The sequence below is a fragment of the Trichosurus vulpecula genome, chromosome 5 (genome assembly GCF_011100635.1).
Source record: "Trichosurus vulpecula isolate mTriVul1 chromosome 5, mTriVul1.pri, whole genome shotgun sequence".
NCBI classification, from domain to species: Eukaryota; Metazoa; Chordata; class Mammalia; order Diprotodontia; family Phalangeridae; genus Trichosurus; species Trichosurus vulpecula.
The window spans coordinates 165,965,960-165,986,744 of record NC_050577.1 but is presented as its reverse complement, the minus strand read 5'-3'; the positions used below and the strand labels follow the sequence as shown (position 1 = coordinate 165,986,744).

Here is a 20,785-nt window from a genome sequence, read left to right as displayed (position 1 = left end):
GACAAGACCTATGGGAAAGGAGTTGTTCCAAAGAAGCCCTCCTATTCAGGTATATGATTTTGGAATTAAATATAATTTTGAGTCTATAATCAGTTGATCACTCAAAAGTATCCACTGTATTTTAACAAAACTTTCTTCTGTAATACTGTGATCACTGTGATCTTGCCAAAGAGGGTTGAGTGAGTCTCAATATAATGGGGGGTACTAGAGGAAGAGGATTGAGGAAAGGCCATTAGATATGGCAATTTAGAGCTCATTGGCATCTTTGGAGAGAAATATGTATCAAGCACCTTTTGTGTGTATAGTAGCATGTCTTCCCCCTGCCTCTCACCCTTCCTTCTTCATCTGTTGAAATCCTAGTTATCCCTTAAGGCTTAGCTCAAATACCACTTCTTAGGATCAGGAGTGTAGATTTAGAACTTGGTAATGACTTAAGGTCATCTAGTTCAAGTCCCTCCATTTTGGGGGAGGGGGAAAAGCTTCTCAAAATCAGTTTAAAAAATTATAAATATTTGTTGATAGCTTTTGTTTTTGTATTACCTTCATTTCCAAATATATTCCTTTCTCTTTTCTTAAATAGTCATCCCTAGTAGCAAAAGATAAGAAAAGAGGTGGAATAGGAGAAGAGGGAGGAAGTTTGTCAAAACTAATCAACACATTATCTGAATTTGACAGTAAATGGAACGTTCCACACCCACAGCCCCCCACTTTCGCAAAGACAGGAAGGAGGTGCATTTTCTCATTTTGTCTTTGGGGCCAAGCTTTGCCAACTTCCTAACTTTGATGGATGAAGAAACTGAGGCCCAGATAGATGAAGTGACTTTGCCCAAGGTCTCCCAGATAGCAAGCAGCAGAACCAGGATGTGAAACTAAGTCACCTGACTGCAAAGTCAGCACTCTGGTCACTACACCTTACTAAAATTTAGAGTTGGAAAGCACCTTAGACCATCAAGTCCAACATCCTCCTTTTTTTTTTTAGAAAAAGAAACTGGGGCTCAGAGAGTTTAAGTGATTTTCTCAGGATTACACATCTAATGTCTAAGGCAATATTTGAACCTGGTTTTCCTGACTCCAAGTTCTGCACTCTATCCACTGTACTATGCAACTAAGTTAAATGAATTACATAAGGTCTCATACAGTGGCAAAGTCAAGATTTTTACTTTTATATCTAGTATTTTCTTAACTACCAGGCTACCCTTTTCTCCACCTTTGCATTTTTCTTCCAGAACATATGAAATACTGTCTCATATTGTAGCTCAATAATTCCATTCCCTCAATAGAATCTAAGTGCCTTGAAAGCAAAGATTATCTTCTGCAAATAATTGGTGCTAATCCATTTTTAAATACTGTTGCTACATGTGTATGTTCTTCTTCCACACAAATACATGTAAAAATTGTTGGTTGAAAACTGGTCAAAAACCAATTTGAAATGAACTATCTCAGAAAAGATAATGAGTTCTATTTTGGACTTGTTGAATTTGAGATTCCTATGTGGCTAGGAAGCTAGCACTTAATCTTGCTAAGGGGAATTCTGTTCAGGCATTCAACAAACAGACATTAAAGCAACTGGTATGTTCAAGACACATGCATTGTAGACTTTAGCAGAGATGGTTTCTTATGCATCTGGGTTTTAGAAGATACAGAAAATTTGGGGTCAGTGGCTATTTTATTATCTTTATATCCACTTCAGAATCTAAGATAGTGTTCAGTCATTTTCAGTTGTGTCTGAATCTTCATGACCCCATTTGGGGTTTTCTTGGCAAAGATATTAGAGTGGTCTGACATTTCCTTTTCCAGCTCATTTTCTAGATGAAGAACTCAGGTGACTTGCCCAGAGTCACACAGCTAATAAGGGTCTGAAGCCAGATTTGAACTCAAGATGAGTCTTCCTGACTTCAGGCCTAAAAACAGAGATATTGCTTATCATAGCAATAATTCATGATCCTGTTTCAGTACTCTTGGAAAACTTAGTGTTCACACTCCTCTGCATTGTAAAAAAATTTTGTTTCTTTTACTACATTGGAAAAAGAGACTTACAAATGGTTTATGGATTACCACTGAGGGATTCAATATTAGAGGGTAGAGAAAAACTGGTGGCATTGCCTCTGGTCCAATACTGGGACAGCTTGGAGAAGAGCTATTTGTTTCTTAAGCCAATGAGGGAATGGACTTTGCCGAAACCATCTGAGGTTAAGGGAGAGCAATTTTAGTTCTGTGAAATTCTTGCATAAAAAGGAATAGAAGTTCTAAAAGCAAAGAGTGCCAGTAGTATGACTTGGTCTTCTAGATATAATGAAAAAACAACCAGTGCAACAAGTAAAATGTAGGTGAAAATGGGAAGGAGTAAGGCAAACATAACTAATTATTTTGAACCTGAATAGCCTTGAAAGGCCATTTTCATGTTGGCAAGACACTATTAGGGTATAATAGGCAGCTAGGTGTTGCAGTGGATAGAGTGCCAGGCCTGGAGTCACGAGAATCTGAGTTCAAATCCGGCCTTAGACACTAGCTGGGTGATCCTGGGCAAGTCCCTCAACCCTGTTTGCCTCAGTTTCCTCATTTTTAAAATGAACTAGAGAAGGAAATGGCAAACCACTCCAGTACCTTTGACAAGAAAACCCCAAATGGGATCACAGAGAATCTGACAGGACTGAAATGACTCAACAACAGCAGCAGGGTATATACCAAGGCAGTTTAAAGTATAATTAAAGAGCCACACCCAAAGCACCTCAGACTCAGTAAAATCTCCCCTTAATTCAAAAGCCCTCAAGCCAAGGAGATGCCAGATTCTCCCTTCATTAACTCATTCTTTTACAACACTAGACAACTCCCACCTTCAGGAAATTCTTCAATTTAACTTAGAAAGTTCAGTTACAGCCTACATCTGTTTCCTCTTTCTTTGTCCTTAAAAGATTCTCCCCAACATATACATGCTAGGCAGGAAAAGAGGGTAACATGCAGTTTACCAAGCATTTTCCTCAAAACCCTAGGTAGTTTAAGTCTTTATAATTACCACTTTGCAGATTACGACACTAAGGCAGAGAAAAGTTGAGAAAAAGATGTGCCCAACTTCACACAGAAAAGGGCAGGGCTAGGACTGAAATCCAGCCTTTTTTGAAGTCAAGCCAGTGTTCCTTTCATTTCACCAGGCTCCCCTTCAAAAGTGAATAAAAATGCAGAAGCAATAGTGCCATTAAATGGCTACTATTTTTACACAACTAATACCAGTTTACAGAAGCAAGTGCCTCTTATGCTCAATATTACTTTTTCATGGTATGGTTCTAAATCTGGCTATATATCTGTGTGTTAGTGTATGGTAGAGTGGTTACAGGTCCAGCCCTTGTAGTCATAAAGAGATGGGTTCAAACAGCGTTTATATCAAATGCTAGCTGTGATACCATGGGCAAGTCATTAAATCTCTCAATGCCTTGGTCTTGCCAGTCTACACTGGAAGGAGTGCCTTATCATTAAAAAATGAAATCACAAGCTTGACTTTCCTCCCTAAACATACGTAGATACATCTATCTATGTGTCTATGTATGTATGTATCTATCTATCTATCTATGTATCTATCTATCTAATGCCCTATTTTCTGTCTGTTATTGCCCATGTGGTCCAATGAAATGAAAGGGAACACACAGCTAACAATGGTCTTGTCTACTAGCTCAGCAGAGCAACAAATAGCAGGACAAGGCAAAGGAAGCTAAGACAATAAGTCTCAAGGAGAGATTTCCATAAGACTTCTTTAATTTGGAATTTGAATTTCTGAGTTAGAGTTCTGATTTGCCAAAATAATAGCAGAGACTGAAACAAATGGCTATGTTGATTAGCAAATTCTCAGGTCAAACATGCCTCCCTTTTCAGCCAGGTATTCAGAAATGTACAGTTCAAGTCCCAGGAGCCAGAGACAGTCAAGGGGGGACGAACTTATATAATTTTAAGTCCCAACATGTGAGTTACTGACCATTCACACTTCTAGAGATTCACTGAGGTATTATCAAGAATTCAGAAACATGAATTCAATCCCTTCAAGCTCTAAGTGTCTTAAAGACATTTTGTGATAGAATTATACACATTTTACAGTTATCCCTACCACATCACGACTTTTCCCATTGCAGTTTCGATATATCATGGGACGGCATAAGTAATTAAATGGGAATTTTTTGGGAGTTTTGCAGAAGCCTCAGACCCCTGCCAGATGATATAGAAAAAGTTTAGAAACTCAGAAATGAACAAAACATAGGTATAGTATTGTATAATATCAACATATTTAATCTTTTAACATTGTAAACACCCCATAAAAGAAGAAAAAATTCAGACTTCTCTGGTGTGAAGGGAGACCCAAAAATTTTTACTCAGATTTCCCAGATCACTGGGGCACTGTGTCCCCAACTCCCATGATTTGGAAGGGATAACTGTACTTTGTGATCCAGGGAAAGAAATAAGCTACTCAAATATACACAATGGGCATAGATACACACCATACACAGTGAAACCATCTGAGTAGTTGTCTATCAATCTGAATTCTCTTGATAATTTCCAACTCTTATCAATGAAATACAGAGCTGGCTTGTGGACCCTACCTTCTCTGTCTACAAGACCGTACTGTATTTCTGTCATTGGATAAGCCTTTTAAGATTCCAAACTGTTCACTGCCTTAAAAACTAGAACATCCCTAGAACCAAAGAAGGTCTCCAGTCTTCTCAGGCAGATTCTTGATATAAGGCTGAGCATTCGCCCCAAGCCTTCCCCTTCAATCTTTCCACCTTTGTTCAGTTAAACTTGTGGAGAACCCCTACTTTTCTTCAGGGCCAATGGTTTGAAAATGCAATGCCCTATTTTAAGGCCTGTTATAAACATTCATGAACATTGAAGAATATTTAGCATCTGATATATTTTGGTGATCCAAGTCCAAATGAATCTACAACATGTGGATCAGATTTCCTTTTTATAGTCTCATAAATAAAAAAAAATTAGAAAAGAGGGTGCAAGGTCAAAATGTGTATGTTATTTAAAAATCAGATGGATGAAAAATCATCTATGCTATAAACTATAGCACATGTGTGTTAAACATAACAAGTACTTAAAATATATCTGTAGAAGAAATAAAGATATTGTCTTTCTTAATAGTGTGATATAATAGATTAAAGTCTCACAACTTGAGTCAGAAGACCTAGGTTCAAATACTACCTCTAACTCTTACCACCTATGTGACCATGAAGACATCACATAAACTTTCTGGGCCTCAGTTAATATGAAGGTGTAGAACCAGGTGGTCTCAGAGGTCCCTTCCATAGTTCTATGATCCCATAAAATGTTTCTGAGTATGATCGTATCTTTCTGGAGCAGAGACATAGACATCTCATATCTTTAAACTGGCTTTTGATTAATCAGCAACTAATAGCTGTGACCTTGTTACTGTAGGTTTTGCTTACCTGGTTTGAAATGTGATACAAAGGAGGAGATCATGCCTTCCACTTAATAGTCCTTTGTTTTAAAATAATCGCCCCTTCTATCCCATGCCAAGCAATTAGGTACTATGGCAATAGGTCCCTGGGGAATGTGATACTAAAATAGATTGTATATGGAAGCTAGTACAGAGACAGTATGCAGCTAACACTGGTAAACAGACCATTTTCTCATTTTATTTATGATTTAACATTTCTGCAAAAATCACAAACTGAAATAAGTGTTTCTCTAGTCCAATTCAGTTTCAGAATTCCTCATACATCTTTGCCCTTCTCAGAATAAGGCAAATATTTATCCTGACCACATAAGGCAGGCTGGACATCAGATGTAATTCCAGTGCCATGTTAGCCTTTATTTCCTGTTAGAGCAACTACTTCTTTCCAAAGCTATTAGCATTCAATTAAAAAAATTCCAAGCACACACACATGTCCACACCTCAACTTTGATTCTTAACCATTCAGAAGAGGCTGAAGACTTTGCAGAGCTCTGCCTCCCTTAAATCCAATTCACCTACCCTCTCTGTCTACAAGACTGCACTGCATCAGGATATCACTGTACTGTGTCAGGACATCACCTGTGATATTGGTCCTCTTCAAAAACTAAGGAGGAACAGCAGCAGCAACAAAAACAAGCAACTCTGATTCTTAAGCATGCAGAAGCCTCATTGGTAGCTGGAAATCTTGCATTCATGGAGCCACATATTTACTTGAACACATTTTGCTCAACATCAGATTTCCTCTAAAATCCAAGACATGATTTAGTCCTTGACTAAGGTCAAAAGTATAAACTATCAACTCTTAAGGTTAATTGTTTGACTATTGACAGGTTTGAATAATGTATATGCAACTGGGGAAGGGGGAGAGAAGGGTGAATGAGAATGACTCTGCTTTTCTCTCCACATCTCCCACTGACACAGTATCTTATCTCCCCACCTCCCACTCTAAGAAGGTACCCAGAGTTTTTTCCAAAGTCAATGAATGGTAAAAGGCATAATTTTAACCCACTGACACACTGTAGTCACTGCAGTGGTGAAATATGATGATTGATGAAAAGCCATATAGTAACACCACCAAAATCTTTTCTGGGAAGTTGGAGATGGGGGTCTCCAATATTCATTTGCATACAATTCTAATCCAGGGCCAAAAATAGAATTAAGTCAGGAAATTACTAACTCTTGAAAGTTTTATACCCAGGTCTGAAGATCTAACTGTTTTTTAGAGCTCTGAAGAAATGAATGGATTTTCCAGAGTAGTCTGACCTAGAGAACAGGGACTTGGGGTGAAGGTGGTGGGGTTGGGGGGGGCAAAATAGTTCTAATTTCACTTCTGACTTATCTGACATGGATTTGTTCTCTTTTGTGCAATATTCATTTTCTGGATCTGAATTTTCCCAGATGTAAAATACAGAGATTATGTCGAGCCTTTTTAGAGGGATGAATAGGAAAATATTCTTAAAAAGAGAAAACAAAGGGAGTTTCTAATTGTCTTTATACAATATGTGAAGACAAGTGGAGAATGCTGACAGCTGTTTTCCATCCACATTTAACGTGAAAGAACAAATTGGCTTAACTTGAAGCAGGAGGCATTTAAGCTAGGTATGAGGAAAATCTTCCAAGTAGTAGGAGTAGTTATAATAAAGATTTGTTAATGGTTGTTGTGGACTTTTATTTAACATCAGTCGAAATATACATCTGTCTACAATAGTTTAAGTGGGGTCAGAATGGAAGTGGGGGGAGAAGAATTCAACCAGGATTTCACAACTAGTATGTCCTACCTATGTATTCTAGATAGAATACATTTGAAAACCAAAATTTTTCCTCCCATTTGGAAACAGGTTGAAAACTAGATTTTAAAAAAATTTCATCAAAAAAGAAAACCCTTTAAAACAAACCAAAAATAATTTACCTGTACTAGTAGTTCCAGCTTTCTGTCATCAAGGAGATGGACTTGACAGCGGCGCCCCTCCGTCATCTAAGAGAAAAAGAAAGACAGAATCATGAGTTTTTCAAAAGCCGCAGAAGCTTTCAGACAGTCACCCTTACTCCATTACCCAACCAATATTCATTAAGCCCTTATTGGAGCAAGGCACTGTACTAGGCACTAGAGACACAAGTTTAAAAAAAATGAAATAGCCCTTACTGTTAAGGTACTTTCATTTTTCTAGATACACACAGATCCTTGTGCACTAAAAAGTAAGTAAATACAATTTAATTCAAGCAGAGAGACAGAACTAACAATAGCATTAATGGGCAGCTAGAATGCCAGGCCTAGAGTCAGGAAGACCTGAGTTCAAATCTAACCTCAGACACTTACTAGCTGTGTGACCCTGGGCAAAGTCACTTAACCCTGTTGGCCTCAGTTTCCTCATCTGTAAAATGAGCTGGAGAAGGAAATGGCAAACCACTCTACTCTTTGCCAAAATGGGACCCCAAATGAAGTCATGAAGAGTTGGAAATAACTGAAAAGACTGAAAAACAAAAGTAGCATTAACACCTAGTACCAATGAGATTTGGACCAGCAAACCAGGTATGCACACACACACACACGTGCACAACTGTAGGCACCTGGAGAAGGTGTGTGTGTAGACAAAGAATAGAATGACCTCTGTGATGCTAATAGTCATTGCTGCTTTAATCTTCTGCCCCCCCTAGACAAGAACAGTCCAATCACCAGGACATCTGATACATGCATCATCCTAAAAAAAAACCTTTTGTGTCGTTCAATGGAAGTAAAAGTACCCTTTCAATCTTCACTCTACCCTTATTTAGTACTACTGGCAGGCCCCTGGAGATAATGAAATGTACCTGTGTGCCTTGCCTTCCACCAACTAGGAAAAATCCAGAGAGACATGACTGCGTAGTCAACCTGACCTTCATTCTTTTGTGTCTTTCCAATCTACAAGTCTCTGTACCTAAGGGTCATTTATTTCCTCTATTAACATGCATCATTTTCCCCCCTGACTACCAGATGCTTCTGCTTAGATTTAACAGAATGTTGCAACACAGGGTGACTCTGCAAGATGCATTATCCTGGCTGGATTAACCCCTTCCCACTTAACCATTCAGCAACTACATTCTAATAATCAGGGAAGGGGGGAAATGCACATGCATAAACTTCCAGTACTGCACTAATAACCTCCCAACTGTAAGGAAACTCCATCGAACCTATGTGGGCTCCCAGTGAGTAATGCCTCTAATTCTTCCTCTAGATAGATGGCAGAATATGAGAGGCATCTGGGTATAGCAAAGAGCATTCTGGACTGCCAAAGGAGCCTGGGTTCAAATCTGCCTCAGACACTTTCAACATGTGTGACCCTGGGAACACCACTTAATTTTTCTGAGACTCAGTTTTCTTAGCAATAAAATAAGGACAACAGTACTTACTTCACATGTGTTATTGACTGAATGGCGTAATTTATATAAATAAATTTATTAACCTTAAGGAGCTACAGAAGTGCCAAATATTATTAGGGTTGGAAGGGACCCTAGATTACATATCTTCCCTCCACACACACATTTGACAGATAAAGAAACTGAGGCCTAGAGATAGAAATAAATTGCTCAATGTCACACAGGCAACAATCAACAGAACTGTTTTTGAAATCCAGGCCCTCTGACTCTGTATGTCTTGGTACCACACCAAAGAAGTCTGATGGGAGCCTTCTCATGGTTTCTTTGTCTTGCTATAGGATCTGGTACAAAACAAAGGCTGTCTTACTTGGCTAAGTTCCTATGTTCCTGAATAATAAGTGCCTCAGTAGTTACCTATATCAAGAAAGAGTATACCAAGAAAAGATTTAGTCATACTTCAATCCTAATGTGCATGAATAAAGATCACAATGGTCCCATACCTGATCAACTAATTTCCTGTCCCAAGAAATCAACAAATCCATCAATAAGCATTTATTAATCACCTACTATTTGCCAGGCACTGTGCTAGATGGCCACACAGTCTTTGTGAGTTTGCTGTGGTCAAAATAAATAAAAGTACTGATAATAATGATAATGACTGTCATCATGATCATCTTCATCAACATCATCCTCATCCTCATCCTCACCCCACCACCAACAACACCAGGTTTCCAAATGTCTAGAGAATATCTTTTCCAAACTCTGGCTATTCCTTCAAAAATAGTCTGACTGTCCATCACCAAGCCATACTTCAAGTCTGCCTCCCTCGGTGGGACTCACCAGGGCATGTGCACCACTTGAGCAGGCTGTTAAGACTCCAGCTGCTATTTTCATGGCATTTTGAGGCAAAGGGCATGAGTTGAGGTTAGACAATCATGAGAACAGAAATGAAGAGAATAAAGTAGAATAAGAATATAGCAAACCAGTCATGTTACATGATCTCAACTTGTCTCCAAATAGTATGACAACCCATTTTGATCTGGATATATAGAGCATTTGTTCCTAGAAAACTCTGTTTTCTCTGACAGATGTGATGGACAGGAGGAAAAGGACCCTAAGATGGAAGCCAAGCTACAATTACAGATCATGGGCATTTCAATAAATATTTGTTGATCTGATTCTAAAAGTTGTTCAGCCCAAGTTCCATCATTTCTCCATGGAAACTCTATGAGACTCAGGAGGATTTAGGGTCCTGAGTTCTTAAATAAGAATGAAAGCCCAACAATACCTTACAACCAAAAAGTAAAGTCCTAGCTTTGGAATTCTACATAGCTGGATATAATAATAATGGGGGTACTTTGAGTATGCCCTCCAAATTTGAACAATTCAACACGATAGAAAGAGCCCCAGATGATTGGGATGTAAGGTCCCAGAAGAAAATAGAGTTATATGCAACTAGCAATAGTAATATGTTATTTTGAAAACTCTTTTCATAGTATTGAGAACATTCCAGAGAAGAAGAATGTACAAGAGAAACACTGCATACACACCTCTCTTCAGAAGCTGGAGAGTCTAAAGCTCATCTCACTGCAAAAGGATTAAGTGTATATAGATTTAATGCAGTATCTTATTCCCACATTCTTATCTTTTTCAAAAGCATAGGAAAATTGGTGTTTGAAGGACTTAATAGTGCCATATAAATATTTCATCATAGTAATAAAAATGATGTGTCTTTCTCTCAAGTATTAGCCAGCATTTAATACTGTGTGACTTTGATAAAAGTCTCTAAGAATTCTGCCACTGAATCCAAAAGATAGAATTTAGAAAATTTACCCTAACCTCTTCTTTTAATCTGTGCTAGGGGATAGGGAAATCCTCAAAACAAAAAGCTTTTTATGCACTCTCACCTTAACTATCAGCAAGCAGTTTACGCAGGTCACTTCCAGGGCATCAAGATGTTAACAGTTAGTCCAGTCTTTCCTTTATGAAGGCTAGCCTTGAACTTGTAGGTATAGGAAAGACTTTGCCATGTATTAGTGCCGTTGCAGAAGAAGGAAAGAGATCTAAAGCAGAGTCTGAGCTTTGAACTTTAGAACTTTTTTTCAGGATTGAGGTCTTTTTGACAACACGTCTGTGGTTTTCAACTCAAAAGGCAAACTTTGTTGTTCCCTACTGGACAGAATGAGATGCTCCTTCCACATCAATCAATTTAGAAGAGAGACCTTACTATCCTGGGGTATATACAAATAATGAATGACCATCTGCTGGCTTTGTCTTGGTTGCTAGGCATACTGAAATTTCTTTTGAATACCAACAATTGTAAAATAATACTAGTTTCCTTTTCATTTTCAGCTACTCAGGCACAATCGGAGCTCTGACATTGCCTCAAAGGAAATCCTTTGGAAAACAAGTCTTATAAACGTCAGCTGGTTACCATTTCAACCATAAATTGTCTTGCTAAAATATAATGTTATAACAAGCAGTGGCATGCCAAACCCACTATTGTTCTACAGGACATATAGGAAAAGTTATTTTGAAAATCGTGTTTTTACTCTTCTGTATTATCTACTTTGCTATTAAAATATAACAGATCTATGGGGAGCCATAGAAAAGTTTCCTGAAGAGTGATTTTTTTCTTTTATCTTAAGTAAATTTATTTTAAATAGTTCAAATACTTTTTATTGCAAAGAAAGACTTCTCTCTAGAGTCTACTACCAAAAATAATAAAAATGAGAAATTATATGATAGTTTTATGTGGAACAATTTCAGAACTCAAAAAAAGACTCCGTTGGTTTCCTAGCTAATTGTGTTGATTGCTTTTCTGGACAAGACTGCAAAATGTAAACAGATGAAATAGTAAGACTTTCTTATAGGTGTATTTGCATAGACCTTGTAAAGACTAGGTCCACCTATGTAAAAGACAATAGAGTTTGGGCAAATCTCAGTTGTGTTTTACCAAGAACATATCCTCCTCACTTCAAAAGTTAAGCAATATTCTTGCTTATTTGCTCTTATACTTAGATCTGGAAAAAATGGAGATTATCTCATCCCAACCTCTCATTTTACCAGTGAGGAAACAGAGGCACTCCTCAGATGTCCTCTTTTCCTTGAATTCCACTGCTTTTAGTTCTGATTGAAATTGAATCTGGCTATGGAGAAAACCCCACAACTTATATTTATATAGTACATCTATGATTTATAGTTTCCTTTTTCTTTATAGTTTACTTTGTTTTCACATCAAATATAGAATTTGATCTTTAAAGTAGCCTTGGGTCCTGGAGTTAGGAGGACCTGAGTTCAAATCTGGTCTCAGGCCCTTACTAGCTGTCTGTGGCCCTGGGCAAGTCCACTTAACCCTGATTTCCTTCTAAAAATTAAAAAAAAATAGCCTTAGATCTCCAGGATATTGGAGAAATCAGGTCATGGGGTAAGTAAAATTTCTAAAAAATAAAATAACCACAGCTATTAGCTCTGTTATTATACTTCTTAGAGTTCTTGATGCCAAATCATCAGCTATGGTGCTACAGTAATGTAGAACAATGTATATGTGCCTATAAGCTAAAAAACCTATTTGGAAGGTTATTTGAGTCATCAGTATCAAAAGTAGGTAGTGAAATGTGTGCTTGGGTACATATAACAAAAATTAAAAATTAGTTCTGGTCCTTATTTCTTGGAATCAACTCATCACTGCTATTTTTGACAATACATTTATGAAAGGCAATAATACAAAATACAAAGCACTTATGTGAAAGAAATAGGAAAGTAAATCCAACTTTTCTGCTTTGTCACTCAAGAAAATTTAGTAATTAATCATTTATAAAGAGCAGACTAGCCACCTCAATTCTTTTTCTTTTAAAATTGTAAGACATCACATTTCATGATGGGAAATGGAAACCTCAAAGCATCCAAGCTTCAGTCCTTCAGCACCTGGTTTCCAGACACTGTCCATTAAAACCCAGATGACACTGAATACCCTGGCAAGGCCAGAAATCTTGGAGAGGCACCTCAAACTCTGCCACTTAGCCCAACCAAAGGAAGTTCTCAAAAGGAAATTCAAAAGACGTGACTAAAACTTCCTAGCACATTGCTGGAGCTTCTACTCTTTTAACTTCCTTTCTCACAATTCCAATTTCCTTCTTAGCAAAATGGAAATACAAGTCATATAGGGACTCATCTCTTCACAGATTTTCAGAGTAGGTATAAGTGGGCTAATATGGACCACAATTTGTTAATGATCACAATGAAGCTGAACAAATGGATGTACAAACACAAAGCAGTTACAGATCTCAGGAAATTAAGAGCCAATGGTAAGTACACAACCGTATGAAAGATTTCAGCCAAACTTGTAGAAACGCTGAGGGTATTCAGAAAGTCTTGCCCATACTAGCAGAGTGATACAGCACCTGATGGCAAGTGACACAACATTGACGTAAGATGATAGGAGATTGTTATGGGAGTTGGATAGCGAGGTCACAGCATGGGCAGTAGGCACTATGATTCTGGCTTTGAGTCTGACTTGGCTCTGTGACTCCTGGCAATGTTTTTCTGGTACAGTAGATAGAGCTCTGGGCCTGGAGGCAGGAAGACCTGAGTTCACACCCAGCCTCAGACACTTACTAGCTGTGTGATCCTGGGCAAGTAACTTAATCTTTGTTTGCCTTAATCCACTGGAGAAGGAAATTACAAATCACTCCAGTTTCTTTGCTGAGAAAAACCCCTGCAGGGTCAGGAAGAGTTGGATATGACTGAACAGCAGCAGCAGCAACAACAGATGATCCAAAGGCAGTTGTGTCCAAGGGGCTGATCACTTTTAGCTACTTGGATTTGCTGCTGTTGGGGACACTGTGTTCACTCAGGGGACACATCACAAGCCTGCTTTACATCTTCACATTCCAGGAGCAGAGAAATCAATTCCAATTCTCCGCAGATGGAACTGCAGGGCAGAGGGTCAGCAAACATTAACAATTACTCCCAGGGCCTACAGCTAAGAAGGGAAATGGACAGACTTTGGGGATTGAAGAAAGCAGCCTCCATCAATAGATTTTATGTGTTCCCTCTGAACGGAAACTCAGACCAGACACAGAGGTGAGTCAGGTTTGTGGTAATGGAGAAGGGTGGGGTTGGGAAGGGAGGAATATTATTTCTTCCATACAACAATGAATAACATTGTAAAGAAGATGATGACCTGTATTCTTGATTACTGCTGTACAGATGTGATGACTATCACAAATGGAAGGTCAAGGTTCAGCACTGAGCGTAAGACCAGTGGACAGAATAATGACTTAGATATTTACCATTTCCTGGACCAGCAAGCCTGAGATTTTTTAATGTGTGGACCTTGAAAACTGTTCCTTTGTTAGGAAATTAATAATAATATTAACTAATATTTATGCAGCACTTCAAGGCTTGTAAGGCACTTTAAATATGTTATCACATTTGGTCTTCACAACAACCCTAGGAAGTAGGTAGAAACTGAGCCTGGAAGAAGTTAAGTAATTTACCCAACATCACACATCTAGTAAGAATCTAAGGCAGGATTTGAACACATCTTTCTGATTCCAGATGTGGCAGTAACATTTCAGTGACTGTCATAAGCACTCCCATGTGTAAATTGTGAGCTCTTAGATGGTAGGGGAGGATATCTCCCTCAGAAGCTAAAACAAGGCTTTAAACACAAGAGGAGCACAAGATTTAGTGTTAGAAGGGCTCTCATAGATCATAGAATCTTACTCTCTCATTTCATAGATGAGGAATTTTGTACTCAGAGAGGTGACTTACTCAAGGTGATGCAGGTACTAAGTGGCCTGTTCAAATCTAGTTCTTTGACTTGAAATCCATTCAGGCTTCTACTATAACACATCTTAAAAAATTACGGTTGAATTTGTAAATAGTGGAAGTGCTCATTTCTGGTTTTTAAGTTCCTGGAGGGAAGTGAGATTGTATGGACCTAGTTGGATGCGGAACCATTGTCAAATATGGATGTGAAAGATCATACTTCTATGATTGCATCTAACAGCTTCTTCCAGAGATGTTCATTCCTTTATCTCCATATGACACTCTTTCGATACTCTAACCACATCCAGGCCAACATATACAGGCTTTTTTTTATAATCCGGGTTTAATATTGCCAATGCCTTTGACATTGTGATTGAAGACAGGAGAATTAAACTAGTTAGTCTCGAGGTATTTAGTATCTTCTAGACACTAGTAGGGAGGGATATAGTTAGACAGGGAATCAAAGAGTCAAAGGAGGTTCTATAGAAGGTTGTACTATATTGTTGAGGGAACTACGTGGTGAAGTAGAGAGTGCTGGACCTAGAATTAGAAAGACCCGAGTTCAAATCTAGCCTTACTTTAATGTGTGACCCTGGTCAAGTCACTTAGCCAGAATCATAACAGTTACCTCATAAGGCTGTTGTGAGGATCAAATGAGATAACATTTCTAAAGTAATAATTAATATTTCTAAAGCACCACACTACCTGGCACATGTCAGGTATTTATTAAATTCTTGTTCCCTTTCTCCTTCCCTTGGTCACAGGATGGGTGACGAGAAGCAAAGAGATTATAGGATCATAGCCCTTGACCTGGAAAGGACCTTAGAAATGATCTAATCTAATCTTTCTCCATTCTATCTTCATTTAACAGATGAGGAGGCTAAGCCTAAAAAAAAATTAAGTGCTTGTCCAAGGTCACACATCTAATGAGGATTAAAGATAAGATCTGAACACATCTTTCTGACTCCTTAACTTGATATCACTCATGGAGAGCAATCTGACTCATTTTACAGTTGAAGAAACTGAAGCAGAAGGAAGTGACTTGGCCAAGGCCACATGGGTAGTACGACTCAAAGAAGGATTTGAACTGACTCCTGAGGCAGATCTCTGTCCACTGTACCACATTTCTTCCCCAATCAGTTTGAAAATGGATAAAAATCAGAACAGTGATGTTTACCAAAAAGTCTAGAGTAGGAAGCCACGAATGGCTCAAAAGCAAAGAATAGGTGCAGGTAATCCATAGTTCATTCAATCTTTCATCCTCAAGGCAGCCAGGTGGTGCAAGGGTTGGAGCCCTGAAGTCAGGAGGACCAGAGTTCAAATCCTGCCTCAGACACCTATTAGCTGTGTGTTCCTCAGCAAGTCACTTAACTAACCCCAATTGGCTCCAAAAAACTTTTATCCTCATCTGATTTATGACAATTAATTTTACTTGAGTAGTTTGTGTGTTACACACATTTATAGAAAAAAGGTAAGCTCTATAAAAGGACAATTTTAAAGCTTATGTGTAGAGCAAGAACAATCATTGCTTGAGGTTTATGGTATAATATAAATTGTTTTTTGGTCAAATCTTGTGATATCATCAGTACAGGGAATTGCCTGTATGGATGCTCCTGGTGTGGAAACTCCCTCTGCTAATGCAAATTGGCAACTCATCAGAAACTTATAGTTCTAGAGAGATGTTAAATGACTTCCTTAGGATCACACAGCTACTATGTCAGAGAGAGGATGAATAAAAGTCTTCCTGACTCCAAAGTTACATTCTAAATACCACACTTTTATACCACACTGGACAAAAAAGAATTATCCAATTGCTATTTTGCTTCCATGTTCTTTAGCAAGAAAAAATGTACAACAAATGGAGTTAAGAAGGAATTGGAGTCCAAGACAAATGACACAGTAATGAGAAGACACCTACCCAACTTAAATGAATTCAAATTATGATTACACTCTAATGTATGAACAGAATTAATAAAAATGACTCCAAAACCACTGTCAGTAAATTTTGAGAAGTCATATCCCACTGGCAAAAATGTGAAAAAGTCAAATGCTATTCTGAAAAGAGGAAACCATAATTCTGGAAATTGTACATTGGCAAGCTTGGTATTGATTCCTGGAAGATTCTAGAATATATCAAATACTAAATTTAGCAGCATTCAGAAATCAGTGATAATTAGGGGTCAGTATGGATTCACTAGAGGAGAAAAATGTTGAAATAGCTTTATTTTCTTTCTGAATAGTTACTAGAACATGATGGACATAGAGTAACTTGATTTCAGCAAAATTTTTGAGAAAAACCTCTTATGGTATCTTTTTGGACAAGATGGACCAAAATGACATCATTATGTTAGAGTCAAGTTACAGTGTGTCTGACTGTGGCTGATCAGACCAATATGAGCTCAGAATGCTCTATCACACGTTGGGCACAAAGAGTCCATGTGAACATTTGGGGTAGATTCTCATCTCGTGTTTCTTTTGAGCTACTTCAATTATGCTTTGCTTATAAAACACAGCACCTTCTTTGATGAGGGCATGCTATGCTCATGATAAAGGAAGAGAGAGAAGAATGGATAAAAGATGAGTGGATCCATAGTTGGGTGAACAATCATACTCAAATATAAATCAATTGATGGCAACTTGGAAAGAGGTTTGTAGTGGCATATCACAGGAATCACTCCTTGGTCTGATTACATTCAATTAAAAAAATAATGAATCATTAGATGGAGATATTAAAATTATAGCTATCGAATTTGCAAAAGACATAAAGCTAGTATATATACACACATACATATATATTCACATATATATAAAACTTTGCAAACCACAAAGTGCTATATAAATGCCATGAATATAGCAAGCCTCTCAGAATCATTGAAAGCACTAGCTCTGTTCTCTTTTTTTAAACTAAAAAGAATAATTTTCTCTCCCTATCATTGGAATAAAAGAAAGAAAACCAAAAGTATATCTTAATGAATATTCATAGTAAAGCAAAACAAATTCCTGCCCTAACCACATCCAAAAATACATCTCAATCTGCATCTTGAGTCCATTACTTCTCTGTCCAGGGGAGACAGAATGTTTCATCATCAGTCCTCTGATCATTGATCAGTTCTTAAGCCTTTTGAAGTTGTTTGTCTTTACATTGTTGTTGTATTGTATAAATTGTTCTTTTGGGTGTACTTATTTTGCTCTGAATCACCAAAAGTCATATCATGTCTTCTGGAATGATTTCATCTTTTCTTACAGCACAATGGTATTCCATTCATTACATCTTCCTCCTTCTGCTCAACTTCCTGTATGCAGTGGGGGCACCAGCTCAGCTCTATGGACCCTGACTCCTCTTTGGAGAGTTGTACACCCTCACTCTCTCCCTCATTCCACCCCGATCCCCATCTGTATCTCCATCTATAAAATGAAGATAATGTCAGCACCTACATCACAAGGTGATTGTGAAGAAAAAATGAGGAAATGTATGCAAAGTACTTAGCTAACCTTAATGCTCATTATTTTTATTAGAGGTTCAGAGAGACATTTCACCCGGCTGGCTTCAGCATGATGAAATTTTCAGACACACCATCCTCAAAGACTACTTAACAAGTAGTAGAGAAGTTATGATCTGCCCGAGTAGAGAGAGGTACTCACAACTAGAAATGGTGAAGGAATAGTACATATGATACATATGCATATTTACATGTATTCCAGCAGTGATTATCTAATATAAGACTTATGAGAACAAGGGGGAAGGAAAGAAGCATGATTAAGCACTTACTATGTGCCAGGCACTGTGCTCAGCACTTTACAAAAATTATCTCATTTGATACTCACAACAACCCGGGGAGGTAAGGGCTATTATGATCCCCATTTTACAGATGAGGGAACTGAAGGCAGGCAGTGGTTAAGTGACTAAGCCAGGGTAATGCAGCTAGTGTCTGAAGCTAGATTTTCACTCCAGTCTGCCAGATTAGAGGCCCAGAGTTCTGCTCTAACCACTGTACCACACAGCTGCCTAGTGGCTGTAACAACTGCTCCCCCCAAACTACATACTTCTCACATGTGCATATAAGCATGTCTATTCTTCATTACATAACCACATAAACCATACACATCACACAGCTGACAATTTGTGGCCACTGGCAGTGAGTGCATTCTGCCACATAAGTAAGCATTGTTAGGGGACAGGTTTTCCTTCCCAGAAACCATTCAGTTTGTGTTCATCCTGCTCCTTTCTCTTTTGGGATGTGGTACCACACTGCATACATAAGGTCCCTACAGTGATCTTTGGAATCCTTTGAACCACAATTTTAAAACAGCTTCTTTAAGTCATTCAGGTAGGTCATCTAGCCATTGTGATGCAATGAAAAATCATTTAATAATAACTCAGTTTTAAAGGCATGTTAAGGTTTGCAAAGCATTTTCCTCATAACCTTTTGAGGTGGGTACTGCAAACATCAATATATCTATTTTACAGATGAGGAAATGCAGACATGGGGAGGTAATTTATTTAGGGAATCATGGCAAGTAAGAATACCAAAAGGGCAACTAGGTGGCACAGTGGACAGAGTGCTGGCTCTGGAGTAAGAAGAGCCTGAGTTCAAATCTGGAGAAGGAAATGGCAAACCATTCCAGTATTTTTTGCCAAGAAAACCCTAAATGGGGTTGTGGAGAGTCAGACACGACAAAAACAACTCAACCACAAAAAAGAGTACTAATAGGGATTTAAACTCTCCTAAGTCTAACTTTAGCATTCTTTCCATTTAACCATGCTGCCTTTCAGACTTGCAGTGAGAAGACCTGGGATCCAGATTCTAAAGCCAGGAACTCTTGGATACTTGTGAGAAAAGTACTTTGTAAATTCTACAGTTCCATATAAATGTGAGCTTTTATGATCATTTGGCCACTTCAGAACCTGCCAGAAAATATTAACACAACTGCAATGTGCCTCATTGCCCCAAAGGACAATGAACACAGATTTCTATTATAACAAATTTGAAAACAAGCATTACAATCTTTGGCTCTTTTAATAATATCTTCCTTATGAGAGTCCACCTACCAAGATAAACCCAGGAACTATACGAACACAACTATAAAACACTTTTCACATAAATAAAGTCAGATCTAAACAATTAAGTGCTCATGGGTAGGCTGAGACAACATAATAAAAATGATGATTCTATCTAAATCAATCTACTTATTCAGTGTCATACCAATCAAACCATTGAAAAATTATTTTATAGAGCTAGAAAAAATAATAACAAAATTCATCTGGAAGAACAAAAGCTCAAGGATATCAAGGGAATCAATTTTAAAAATGCAAACGAAGGTGGTCTAGTCATATCAGATCTCAAACTGTATTATAAAACAGTAATTATCAAAACAATCTGGTACTGGCTAAGAAACAGAGTGGTGGATCAGTGGAATAGATTAGGTACAAATTACATTATAGTAAATGATCATAGCAATCTAGTATATGATAAATTCAAAGATCTAAGGTTTTGGAACAAAAACTCATTATTTGACAAAAACTACTGGGAAAACTGGAAAACACTATAGCAGAAACTAGGCATAGACTAAGATCTCACACCATATACCAAAATAAAGTCAATATGGGTAAATGATTTACACATAAAGGGTGATACTGTAAGCAAATTAAGAGAACATGGAATAGTTTATCTGCCTGATTTGTGGATAAGGGAAGAATTTAGCAACAAAAAAGCCATAGAAAGCATCACAAAATGTAAGATGAGTAATTTTGATTATATAAAATTAAAAAGTTTTTGTACAAACAAAACCAATGCAACCAAAATTATAAGAAAAGCAGAAAACTGGAGAAAATCTTTTGTAACAAGTTACTCTGATAAAGGCCACATTTCTCAAATATATAGAGAACTTAGTCAAATTTATAAAAATACAAGTCATTGCCCAATTGCTAAATGGTGAAAGGACATGAATAGGCAGTTTTCAAAGAAATCAGCTATCTATAGTCATGAAAAAATGCTCTAAATCACTATTGATCAGAGCAATGCAAATTAAAACAACTCCAAGGTACCACATCACACCTATCAGAATGGCTAATATGACAAAAAAGGAAAATGTTAGATGCTGGAGGGGATGTGAGAAAATTGGGACACTAATGTATTGTTGGTGGAGTTGTGAACTGATTCACCCATTCTTGAGAACAATTGGGAACTATGG

General features: G+C 37.8%; 1 protein-coding gene across 1 annotated transcript in view; it reads right to left on the bottom strand.

Annotated features, from left to right (window-relative positions):
• The window catches only part of FRMD4A (FERM domain containing 4A), a 292,241-nt gene that overhangs the window by 252,010 nt on the left and 19,446 nt on the right, over window positions 1-20,785 (bottom strand). Inside the window, exon 2 of the mRNA XM_036761667.1 lies at window positions 7,374-7,439. Within this exon, the coding sequence (XP_036617562.1) occupies window positions 7,374-7,439 (66 nt within the window). The remainder of the gene's footprint in view (window positions 1-7,373; window positions 7,440-20,785) is intronic.